Source organism: Dama dama, chromosome 1, assembly GCF_033118175.1.
Source record: "Dama dama isolate Ldn47 chromosome 1, ASM3311817v1, whole genome shotgun sequence".
In the NCBI taxonomy this organism is placed as follows: Eukaryota; Metazoa; Chordata; class Mammalia; order Artiodactyla; family Cervidae; genus Dama; species Dama dama.
In genome coordinates this window covers 45,373,315-45,385,399 of record NC_083681.1, presented here as the reverse complement: position 1 = coordinate 45,385,399, position 12,085 = coordinate 45,373,315, and the positions used below count along the sequence as shown (strand labels likewise).

Genomic DNA, 12,085 nt, shown 5'->3' with positions numbered 1-12,085 from the left:
TATCTCCCTGGGTGGCTAGGCCTGTGGCCCATTGGAGCTCTCTTCCCCAAGGGGCAATGGGGCCTGTACCCTGCCTGCTCGAAGACAGAGGTGTAAGAGAGCTTTCATTTTTTTTCCTTGCTGTGCCTTTAAGAGCTGCAGGAATGCAAAGAGAGTCTGGAGGCGGGGTGGGGTCTCCCAACAGGACTTCTGGGAAAAGGATCTTGGGAATTTTGGCCAGAAACTAAAATGAGAGTCCAGCTCTGAGAAGTTGGGGGTGGTGTGTATGGGGTCAGGGCTGTGATTGGACTGCAGAGTTCTCCAGGGAGGAGGAAAGCAAAAGTAAAAAGGAAAGAGCGGGGGAGAGGGGAGAAACCCTCCCTGCCCCCCTCCCCACCCCACACACGCTCACCCATGCCTGAAGAGGGGGCAGCCACTATCTGCAGAGGGTCCCCATGTGTCAAAGGTGATTGTAGCAGATGCTGGACCCAGGGAACTCTCTACCCCAAGTTGGCCTGCAAGGCCTCCGGGGACCGACTTGCCAACAGCTGGACTTGATCACCAGCTTGCAAAGTGAGATCACGTATCAGAGGGAGTAACTAGCAGACTTTGCTGTCCGGCTGTCTTTGGAGGAGTTTCTCAGCAGCGGCTAGAAAGCAGACCACCAACTGGACCCTCGAGTCTTCTTCGAGAAGCAGCAGCAGAAGAGATTCCCACCCTGGGTGGTTTGCAGGATGATGCTGGCTCTTAGGCGAGCTTGTATTTTCAGGGCTCTGGTCTTCATGGCCTTCCTGCCCCCACCGCAATGCGCCCAGGACCCGGCCATGGTGCACTATATCTATCAGCGCTTTCAAGTATTGGAGGTAGGTGGCATCCATGCCCCTGACCCAGAAAACCTGCCTCCCAGAAGTCACTTTATCTTACCCACACTTTCCTACCTATATAGGATGTGTTTTTCCAGATAGTGAATGATAAGATTGCTAAGGGTACACTGAATGTTTTCCATTGTCTAGTGGTTTCTTGAGCAGGGCTTTCCTCTGTTGTCTGATCTGGCAGTTTTTCTCATCTGTAAAATGGGGCCATTAATAGAATTTCTCTTACTAATATTCAGAAGATTTAATAAATTAATTCCTACTTAGAACATTGCCTGGCATGGTGGTAAATGTCTAAAATGTTATTATTGAATTGTTCAGTCTTTAAATTAGGAAAATTAAACATTTTGGTCATGTTTTCTTCATGTTTTACAATTTCAGGAGAATAGCATATTTTAGTTTTCTTTGTGTCTTTTAATGGTGAGACTTTAGGTCACTGTAAATAGGCATGATACTGGCTTACTGAGAAGCTTGTGTTTCTTTTGCTGAACTGGATTTGGTTTTAGAAATGAGCAGGTTTCAGCAGTGTTAAACAGGAAGTTTCGGGGCATTTTCCCCTAGCGTTATAGCTGCCACTTCATTAAAATTTGCAAAACCCAACATTTTTGCAGCAGGGACAGACTCCCTGGGGCAAATGTAACCCTCTGTCCTAACCTTTGACACACCCTGGCATTGACATCAGCTATTTCATATGTCCCGCCTTGCTTTTGTACAAGTTAAGTTTTGATAAATTGTTTCCCTTCTCTGAAAGACATGCTTATCTCTGGTATTTATTTTCTATATTTCCTGAAAACTCTTTAAGTCCAAACTATTTGGTTACAGTCAGTGTAGAACACTTCCTCAGAGCAGGCTGCAATGGGTTTCTGAGGTTCAGTGAACCGAGGCCTGGGAGCCACAGATGGAATGTTCCCAGGCCGATGGCCTCTTGCTGCTGCCTCGCTGGTTCTCTCCTCAGAGACCTTCCCAGTCTCACTTTCTTACATGTGCTAGAATTATGTTCAACTGTGGTCCCTCTTCATTTACCACAGACCTGCCTTGGGGTTCAGTGCCAGTCTCATCCTTGCAAGCTCTCCACAAGACTTGAGTCTGCCTGCAGACAAGGGTATTGAGTACAGATGAATACTTTCATAGCTGTGAAGGTGGGCTGAAAAGAAGAGGGTATGATTTATGTAGGTCTTCCCACCCTGACTGTGGTAACCTTAGTAGGAAGCCAAGTCCCAGGTGTCTCCACTATTGGCCAAGGCAAACACGTGCAAAGTGATGCGATCGCACATCCAGGGGTTTGTGTGGGGAGGGGGTGGGGTAAGAATAAAAGAGGATAGATTTAGACAATTTCTCTCTCCTCTCTTTCTTTCCCTCTCATCCCCTCTGTTTCTCTCTATCTCTGTCTGTCTTCCCTCCCTCTCACTCACTGTCTCTCCCCACAGCTTTCTCTCTCTCGAGCTTCTCTCTTTCATTCTTCAGTGAACAGTCTTATATCCTGCTGTTCGAACTATATATTTTTACAGCTTTTGTGGAGAGCATTTTGGTAAACCACCAAATGATCTTTAAGTATGCATGCTGACCCAGAAACCCATCCCATTTTCATCCTTCATTCACTTATTCCTTTTTAAAAAATATTTTTAAAAAATTATTTAATTTTCGCTGCTCTGGATCTTTGTTGCTTTGCACGGCTTCCCTCTAGCTGGAACTAGCGGGGAGGGCTTCTCATTGTGGTGGCTTCTCTTGTAGAGCACAGGTTCAAGATGAGCAAACCTCAGTACTTGCAGCATGTGGGCTCAGTACTTGTGGCTCCAGGGCTCTAGTGCACGGGCTCAGTAGTTGTGGCACACGGGCGTAGTTGCTCTGTGGCATGTGGAATGTTCTTGGACCAAGGATTGAACCTGTGTCCCTGCAATGGCAGGCAGACTCCTAACCACTGGGCCACCAGGGAAGACCCCTTAATTTATTCTTTTATTCAGTAAGTTCATATTAAGTGTGACTATGTGCCAGGTGCTGTGCAGGTGCTGGGGGTAGAGCTTACATCTGGAAATGTATCCTAAGAAAATAACCAGAGAAGTATAAATATGTAAAGACAAAGGTTTTCTTCACCATTGTTTGAGTAGTGGATCATTGAAAACTATGTAAATGTCCTTTATGTATATGTGTATGTTAGTCACCAGTCGTGTCTGACTCTTTTCGACCCTATGGACTATAGCTCACCAGGCTCCTCTGTCCATGGGATCCTCCAGGCAAGAATACTAGACTGGGTTGCCATTTCCTTCTCTAGGGGATCTTCCCATCTCAAGGATCGAACCCAGGTCTTCCACATTGCAGGCAGATTCTTTACCATCTGTGCCACCAGGGAAGCCCAAATGTTCATTAGAAAGAGTCTAATGGAATCGATAATGGGATATCAATTTAATGGAATTATGTTATTAAAATTATGGTATAAATATATATTAATTGGTATTGAAACATGTTCACAATATATCAGCAAATTAAGAATATGTTATAAAACACACATGTAGCAAAATAACATTAAAATATGTTTACATGTGTATGACTAAATGCATAGGAAAACCTAAAGATTTGTACACTAAAGTGTCTATAGTTCTTTGAGTTAAGGAATTATGGGTGATTTTTAGTCTACGGCCATACCACCCTGAACGCGCCCGATCTCGTCTGATCTTGGAAGCTAAGCAGGGGCGGGCCTTGTTAGTACTTGGATGGGAGGAATTATGGGTGATTTTTAAAATTTCACCCCCTTTTAGCTGTTTGTATTTTAAAAGTCTATTTCTATGAATGAGAGCTATTGACATTACTTGGGCAATTTAAATAACTGGAAATAATTTGAGAATTTATTTTCTGACTGAAGCAAGGACTGCAGAAATGTACCCAAGCAACAAGAGCATACATTCAAGATTTCCAAGAGTTCTCGAAAAACATATCCACTATGCTGGGACGATGTCACACCTACACAAGTGAGTACAAGAGCGCAGTGCACAACCTGGCACTGAGAGTGGAGCGTGCCCAGCGGGAGATCGACTACCTGGAGTACCTGCGGGAAGCTGACCTGTGTGTGGAGTCAGAGGACAAGATGCTGGCAGAAAAGCTAGTCCAAGAAGCCGAGGAAGAGGAGAGGATCCGGACGCTACTAAATGCAAGTAAGAGAACTACATCTTTACCACCCCTTCGGGGGACTTTCCGAACACAGACCTCACACAGGTAGGGAGACTGACCAAGTAAGAACTGGATGTGTGCCCTTGTGGGCACGTGCTAGGAGAGAAATCTTATCAAGGAACAGGTATCCAAAGGAAAATGTATTCTCAGAAAGCAACTTTCCCTTTTCCAGAGAGTTCCTAAAACCTCCATAGAAGATCAGGGTGATGGTGTCAGAAGTCAACCCAGGAAGAGCTTGGTTTGGTAGAGGTGTGTGGTCCCATCCTTCATGGAGAGTGGCAGGTTGGTGGATTCTCTCCATGCCCTGGGAGTAGGGAGAGTGTGCCAAGAAGCAATATAAAACTGGAAATAGCAAAAGCCGGTGCTCAGGGCCAAGGACTACTCTGAATTATTATTGTTTGTGCTGTTGGGATGGTAATATATTCAAGGTACTTGTCTCCAATCTTGGAATCCATCAAAATCACTTCTAGGCCATTAAGAATAAGGATTAGGAGCTCAAATGATAATAACAAGTATCAAGCAACAAAAACATAAATAAGAAGGAAAATTTCCTGTGTATGAGTCCATCTCATTAAAAACATGAGGGAGACAAGTCCCTGCCTCAGGGGCTGTATTCTGAGATGGTTTCATTGAAAATAGGAAAATGTTATGTGCTAATTATGCCTGCCCCAAATATGAGAAAATTCCATCAGGTAAACAAGATATAAGCAGCTGAATGCCATCTTTAGGCCAAGCGTTTCATGTATCTTTTCCATGTAATCCTTGTAAAAGCCCCTTCGGTCATTTATAAGAAAGGTCTTCCAAAATGAGGTGACTTCTGATCTGAGTTTTGAACATAGTAGTTAGAGAAGGATGAGCAGAGGCCACGTCAAGCGAGGGTGGCAACAGATCGAAAGCGAGCAGCACTGCCACACGTAGATCTGCAGGGATGGCTGAGTGGAAGCTGTGTGGGGTGGGAAAGTGCCGGGGACCAAGGCTGAAGGGTCCTGTAGCACCCAGATAATAAAAGACCTTGCTTGCTAAGTTCAGAGGGTTGAACTTGACTAAAGAAACAATTGAGAACCACTGAACAATTTTTGAGGGGTGTTTAAAATTTTCTTTTCTTCTTTAAAAAATTGTTATTATTGGAGTACAATTGTTTTACAGTGTTGTTTTTAGTTTCTACTGTACAACACGAGAGAATCAGCTGTATGTTCAGTTCAGTTCAGTCCCTCAGTCGTGTCCAACTCTTTGCGACCCCATGTACTACAGCATGCCAGGCCTCCCTGTCCATCACCAATTCCCGGAGTTTACTCAAACTCATGTCCATTGAGTCGGTGATGCCATCCAACCATCTCATCCTCTGTCGTCCCCTCTTCCTCCTGCCTTCAATCTTTCCCAGCATCAGGGTCTTTTCAAATGAATTAGTTCTTCGCATCAGGTGGCCAAAGTATTGGAATTTCAACTTCAGCATCAGTTCTTCCAATGAATATTCAGGACTGATTTCCTTTAGGATGGACTGGTTGGATCTCCTTGCAGTCCAAGGGACTCTCAAGAGTCTTCTCCAACACCACAGTTCAAACATATCAATTCTTCAGCACTCAGCTTTCTTTATAGTCCAACTCTCACATCCATACATGACTACTGGAAAAACCATAGCCTTGACTAGATGGACCTTTGTTGGCTAAGTAATGTCTCTGCTTTATAATATGCTGTCTAGGTTGGTCATAACTTTTCTTCCAAGGAGTAAGCGTCTTTTAATTTCATGGTTGCTGTTACCATCTGCAGTGATTTTGGAGCCCAAAAAACAAAGTCTGTCACTGTTTCCCCATCTATTTGCCATGAAGTGATGGGACCAGATTCCATGATGTTAATTTTCTGAATGTTGAGCTTTAAGCCAACTTTTTCACTCTCCTCTTTCACTTTCATCAAGAGGCTCTTTAGTTCTTCTTCGATTTCTGCCATAAGGATGGTGTCATCTGCATATCTGAGGTTATTGATATTTCTCCCGGCAATCTTGATTCCAACTTGTGCTTCATCCAGCCTAGCGTTTCTCATGATGTATTCTGCGTAGAAATTAAATAAGCAGGGTGAAAATATACAACCTTGATGTATTCCTTTCCCAATTTGGAACCTGTTGTTGGAAGTCTGTTGTTTCATGCCCAGTTCTAACTGTTGATTCCTGATCTGCATACAGATTTCTCAAGAGGCAGGTCAGGTGGTCTGGTATTCCCATCTTTTTAAGAATTTTCCACAGTTTGTTGTGATCCACACAGTCAAAGGCTTTGGTATAGTCAATAATGCAGAAGCAAATTTTTTTTTTTTTTTTTTGCCTTTTCAGTAATCCAGTGGATGTTGGCAATTTGCTCTCTGGTTCCTCTGCCTTTTCTAAAACCAGCTTGAACATCTGGAAGTTCATGGTTCATGTACTGTTGAAGCCTGGCTTGGAGAATTTTGAGCATTACTTTACTAGCGTGTGAGATGAGTACAATTGTGCGGTAGTTCGAGCATTCTTTGACATTGTCTTTCTTTGCGATTGTAATGAAAACTGACCTTTTCCAATCCTGTGGCCACTGCTGAGTTTTCCAAATTTGCTGGCATATTGAGTGCAGCACTTTCACAGCATCATCTTTCAGGATTTGAAATAGCTCAACTGGAATTCCATCACATCCACTAGCTTTGTTCGTAGTGATGCTTCCTAATACCCGCTTGACTTCACATTCCAGGATGTCTGGCTCTAGGTGAGTGATCACACCACTGTGATTATCTGGGTCATGAAGATCTTTTTGTATAGTTCTTCTGTGTATTCTTGCCACCTCTTCTTAATATCTTCTGCTTCTGTTAGGTCCTTACCATTTCTGTCCTATATGTATGTGTATATATACATATGTGTGTATATATATATCACCTCCCTCTTAGGCAAAAGAATAAGGATGAGCCAGTGGAAAATGAACAGCTCCCTAAAAAGCTGACTGGGAGGGAGGATTGGCTATTAATGTAGCCTGAGCTAGAATGTGCCTCAACTTCCATGCCGAGGGTCAGGGAGGACCCCAAGCCTGAACCATGGTGCTGGATTGAATCCCTGAGACACTCTAAACCCCTCAGGCCTTGAGGTGGCCCCTTTCTACTCCAGCTAGAGCTCAACAGAGGTCCTGAGTCTGGACTTTCTGTTCTTACAACCCTTGTCCTCTGCCTTATCCCTCACACCCTGGATGCCTAAAATATTCCCTTCCCAGCTCCATGGTGAGTGAAAACTCTTTCAACTTTTTAGGGATTGCTGCTTCCATGGTCATTGCCTTGGGAGCCTTCTTTTGATGATCTGTCGGTTTATGATTCAATAAGCACTTTCTGCCCCCAGCTCTTAGGTGGGCCCTGTGCTCATAGCAGGGACAAAGGAGCAAGTGGAACACACTTGTATCCTGCGCTGGCTTTCTCACCCCTTCTCTTGCCTCTGGTCTTGCCTCCTGCTGCCGTCTGCTGCCCCGTACATCTTCCCACAACACACACACATGCTCTCACTCCTCGGTGTAGACGGGTTTTGTTGTTTGTCATCAACTATCAATAGCAACAACAAATCCACTCAAATCTCAGCATTTCAGATGGGGAAGGCCCATCACAAAGTGGCCCGAGCTGATGTCTCTTTTCTTCCCCCATAAGTCACCCATAACTTCCCCCATAACTCATTGCAGTAGCAGTTTTTGTACGTATGTATATAGGGTAGCCATTCCCTTCACCAGGGGATTTCCTTGACCCAGGGATCGAACCTGGGTCTCCTGCAGTGCTGGCAGATTCTTTACTGTCTGAGCCCCCAGGGAGGCCCTGGTGGAGAAGCCACCCTACTATATATAATAATTATATATGTATAATTTATATGTATAAATATATATAATAATTATAATAAATATTATATATAATAATTATTATATTTTTATAATTATATTTTAAATTATATTTTTAATTTATATTTTAAATTATATTTTATAATTATATTATAACTATATTATATATTGTTTTAGATTTATATTTTATATAAATATTTTATATTTATATATCAATATATTATAATATATAATTATATATTATAATTATTATATTTATTATATTTATAATAATTATTATTATATATAATATGATATAAATATATATATTAATTATATATATATAATTTTTCTGCCCACCCTTTATGACTCAAAAATGCTGTGGATTCTCCATAAACATTTCTGGGGCCCCCACCAGACGGGTTGGCCCCTAGTGCTCCCAGAGCACCTCATTCAGTCTTCTGCGGCAGCACTAACACTCAGCTACACACATCTGTGTGTATTTGACACCTCACCCAGACTGTGAATATACCTGACGTCTTCATTCCTGCACTCACAGATCCAGGGTCAGGACCTGCTGAGGAGAAGTCTGTAAAAATTGTCTATAGAAGAGATGCTGATAGCGGCGCCCCTCAGAGCTTGGCTTAGGGAAAGATGTAAACAATCACAACAGTGTGGTTAGTGCTCTGACCTAATCTGGACTTTGGGATGCCAGTGTATTCCCCTTCCATGCACTGTTTGTGTTTTACATATTGTCCCCTCCCCGATTGCTTGGGCCGTTTCTCTTAGTAGCTTTGCCTATGTTAGTTATGCTAATACTGTGTAACAAATTACCACAACTTTAGCAGTTTAAAATAGTATACATTTACTATCTTAGAGTTTCTGTGGATTCAGGAATCCAGGTACAGCTTATCTGGACATTTCGTTCAACAGTCTCTCGAAGGTACAGTCAAGGTGTTACCTGGGCTACATTCTCACCTTGAACTCGGGGCCCTCTTCCAAGCTTATTGATGTTGACAGAATTTACCTTCCTGTGCTTGTAGGATGGAGGCCCTCAGCTTTGAGAAGCCATGCCTCTCCACAGGCAGCCCACAATGTAGTTGTTGCTCCTTCAAGGCCGGGAGGAGAGTGCTTCTCTTTGGGAAGTGCTCAGTCCCTGTTTTTTATCTGATTTAGGTCAAGCCCACCTATAATCATCTTCCTTTTGACTAACTCAAAGTCAACTGATTTGGGACCTTTAATATTTTTTTGGCTGTCCTGAGTCTTTGTTGTGGCACTTGGGCTTTTCCTCCAGTTGCAGCGCATAGGCTTCTGATGTGGAACGTGGGCTCTAGAGCATGTGGGCTCAGTAGCTGCAATGCCTGGGCTCTGCAGTTTGTGGCACACAGGTTCTCTAGTTGCAACGTGCAGGCATGGTTGCCCTGAGACATGTGGGCTTTTAGTTCTCTAACCAGGGATCAAATCCACATCCCCTGCAATGAAAGGCAGATTCTTAATCACAGCACCACCAGGGAAGTCCCTGGGACCTCAATTACATCTACAGAATTTCCTTAGTTTTGTCTTGTAATGTAACCTAGTCAAGCAGAACTATCATCTTCACAGGTGCTGCCCTCACTCAAGAGGAGGAAGTTTGTAGGGCATGACCGTGGGAGTGGGAACCTTAGAATTCTGTGCATCCCAGCTGGTGCTGTTTCCTCTACCCACCTTCTTCCCACAAGGCTCCCATTTTCCTGTCTTCTAACCTTGGCCGCTGGAACTGTGCCAGCTCTGGAACGTCCATGGGAATTCTTAAGATTCAAGTCAGAACCCTTGTGTAGCCAAATATGGGATTATGGGCTAGGGAGGGTCACTGGAGGTCACATTAAGAGTTTCTTTCATATATACATGCAGTCTCAGAGAGTGTCTTTGAAAAACTTAGAAAGATAGGATATCATAACTTTCTTGGAAAGTTCAACATTGTGTCTTAGGAGATTTCCTAAGAAATTTCAATCATCAGTCTAAATGGGATGCTGCCACTGCTGCTGCTACTGCTAAGTCTCTTCAGTCGTGGCCGACACTGTGCGACCCCATAGATGGCAGCCCACCAGGCTACCCCGTCCCTGGGATTCTCCAGGCAAGAACACTGGACTGGGTTGCCATTTCCTTCTCCAATGCATGAAAGAGAAAAGTGAAAGTGAAGTTGCTCAGTCATATCCGACTCTTAGCAATGCCATGGACTGCAGCCTACCAGACTCCTCCATCCATGGGTTTTTCCAGGCAAGAGTACTGGAGTGGGGTGCCATTGCCTTCTCCGAATGGGATGCTAGGGATAATAAATAAGGTAGAGTTACTCTGTAATTAAGCCAATTTTTCTAGAGGTGTCCTCCAGCCTTTAGCCTTTATTTAGGCATAACCCTCAAATGATGTTCATGTGAGGCCCACAATTCCAGGGATTTTGGGGGCCAAGGTAAAATTCTTAGAATCTTAACTCTAACCCACATAGACTGTCCTCTTTCTCCTCCCCCCTCCTCTTTTTCTGTCTAACACATAATTTAGAATGCAATGAGTGAAAGTTACCTGAATACAATTTAACTTATAGTTTAAAGTCACTCCAAGTCTTTGGTACTATAATCACTATAAGTAAAAAAAGAAATTTTGCATTGCACTTGGCAACTTATGGCAAAGCACCACTGGCTCAGATGCCCAGATTAAGAATTTATCTAACTAACAGTCTTTGGCAGATTCCACAGGCTGCATTCTTGTGTGAATCAGAATAGTATTAACCTCTTTTTAACTTGTAAATAGCTTGTAAAGAAAAATTCTCAAGGCAGTCAAAAGAAGTCATTATAGCATTATTTTATTTCCTGTTTTAGTCCAGCTCCTTTATTTGCAAGGGTGCCTGCAAATAACCTCCAGCAACCCTCTCCCTACTGAAGTAAATAACTCATATCTTTTGTTAGGTCATGTTTCAGAGAAGAAAGTGTATAGCTGCAAATTCACATGCCTCTGGGATCCACTCAGATAGTATAAATTTGAGTGCCTCACATTCAAAACCATTAAAAATCAAACAAAATAAAACAAACAAGCAAAAAACCCACTGGACACCAAATAAAATGTATTTGTGAGCCAACTCCCAAGGTCCATTAGTTTGTGATGAGTGGAACAAAACATTAAGAGATGTATAGCTCTTAAACTGTAACAGAGAAGAATATCTCCCTCAAAGGAGTATACACAGGTGTAAGCGCAAGATAGTATGAGAGTACTTGTGTTTGTGTATGCACCGTGTATGTGTATATGCAGTACTGTGTATGTGTGTGCACACACACTTACACAGAACCTGCATTCACAGGGCAGCAACACCAAAAGTGTACATCCAGCCTATTCTATGCTGCCTACTGGAGAGTCCCATAGGTTGCTATGCTGCATTCAAAAAGGCCAGTGTACTTCTTGTGTATCCAGCTGGAAGACCTGTGATCTATGAGGATACCACTAGGACCATCACACAGGTATTAATAGAAAGTCCCAACATTGTTTATTTATTTATTTTTTTAAATATTTATTTGGCTGTGCCGGGTCTTAGTTGCAGCATACGGCTTCTTCAGTCTTTGTTGGGACATGAAGGTTTCTTAGTTTCGGCATGCAAACTCTTAGTTGCAGCACATGGGATCTTAGTTCCCTGACTAGGGGTCGAACCTGGGTTTGATCTCTCATTGGGAGCATAGAGTCTTAGCCACTAGACCACCAGGGAATCCCCCCTTAAGCTGTTTTAGCTGATGGCTTTTGGCTCCAGGTGGAGTGAACCTCCCCATTCATTCTCTCTCTGACTCATTCGTTTATCCATTCACTCAACAGAAGTCTAACTGAATTCCAGAAATATGTTGGCATTATGCCAGGCATTTGAGATGAAACTTTGACTAGGATAACATTCTTGTCCTCAAGAGGCTTGGAGCCAAGTGGGGAAACCACCTAAACCCAGAATAACAGATGGGGTGATGGCTGCTCTGATGGAGGGTGTCACAGAAGCACAGGGGCAGGCATTACTGTGTGGACACAGCAGTCACAGGGCGAGGGCTTAGTTGCTCTGCGGCATGTGGGATCTTAATTCCTTGACCAGGGATTGAACTTGCATCCCCTGCCTTGCAAGGCAGATTCTTAACCACTGGACCACCAGAGAAGTCTCAAATTGAGTTTTAATGTTGGAAAAGAACTAATTAAATGGAGAAGAGAGTAGGGGGCACTTCAAGCGAATGACCAGCATATGGAGGTACATAGGCCTAATCGGGCTTAGTGTTCTGC

The 12,085-nt window shown here is 43.3% G+C and overlaps 1 protein-coding gene across 1 annotated transcript in view; it reads left to right on the top strand.

Moving 5' to 3' along the window:
- Positions 1 to 280: 280 nt before the first annotated feature.
- Positions 281 to 12,085, top strand: part of OLFML1 (olfactomedin like 1) — a 30,494-nt gene continuing 18,689 nt past the window's right edge. Inside the window, exons 1-2 of the mRNA XM_061148185.1 lie at positions 281 to 842; positions 3,709 to 3,997. Of these exons, the coding sequence (XP_061004168.1) occupies positions 714 to 842; positions 3,709 to 3,997 (418 nt within the window). The 5' untranslated portion in view covers positions 281 to 713. The remainder of the gene's footprint in view (positions 843 to 3,708; positions 3,998 to 12,085) is intronic.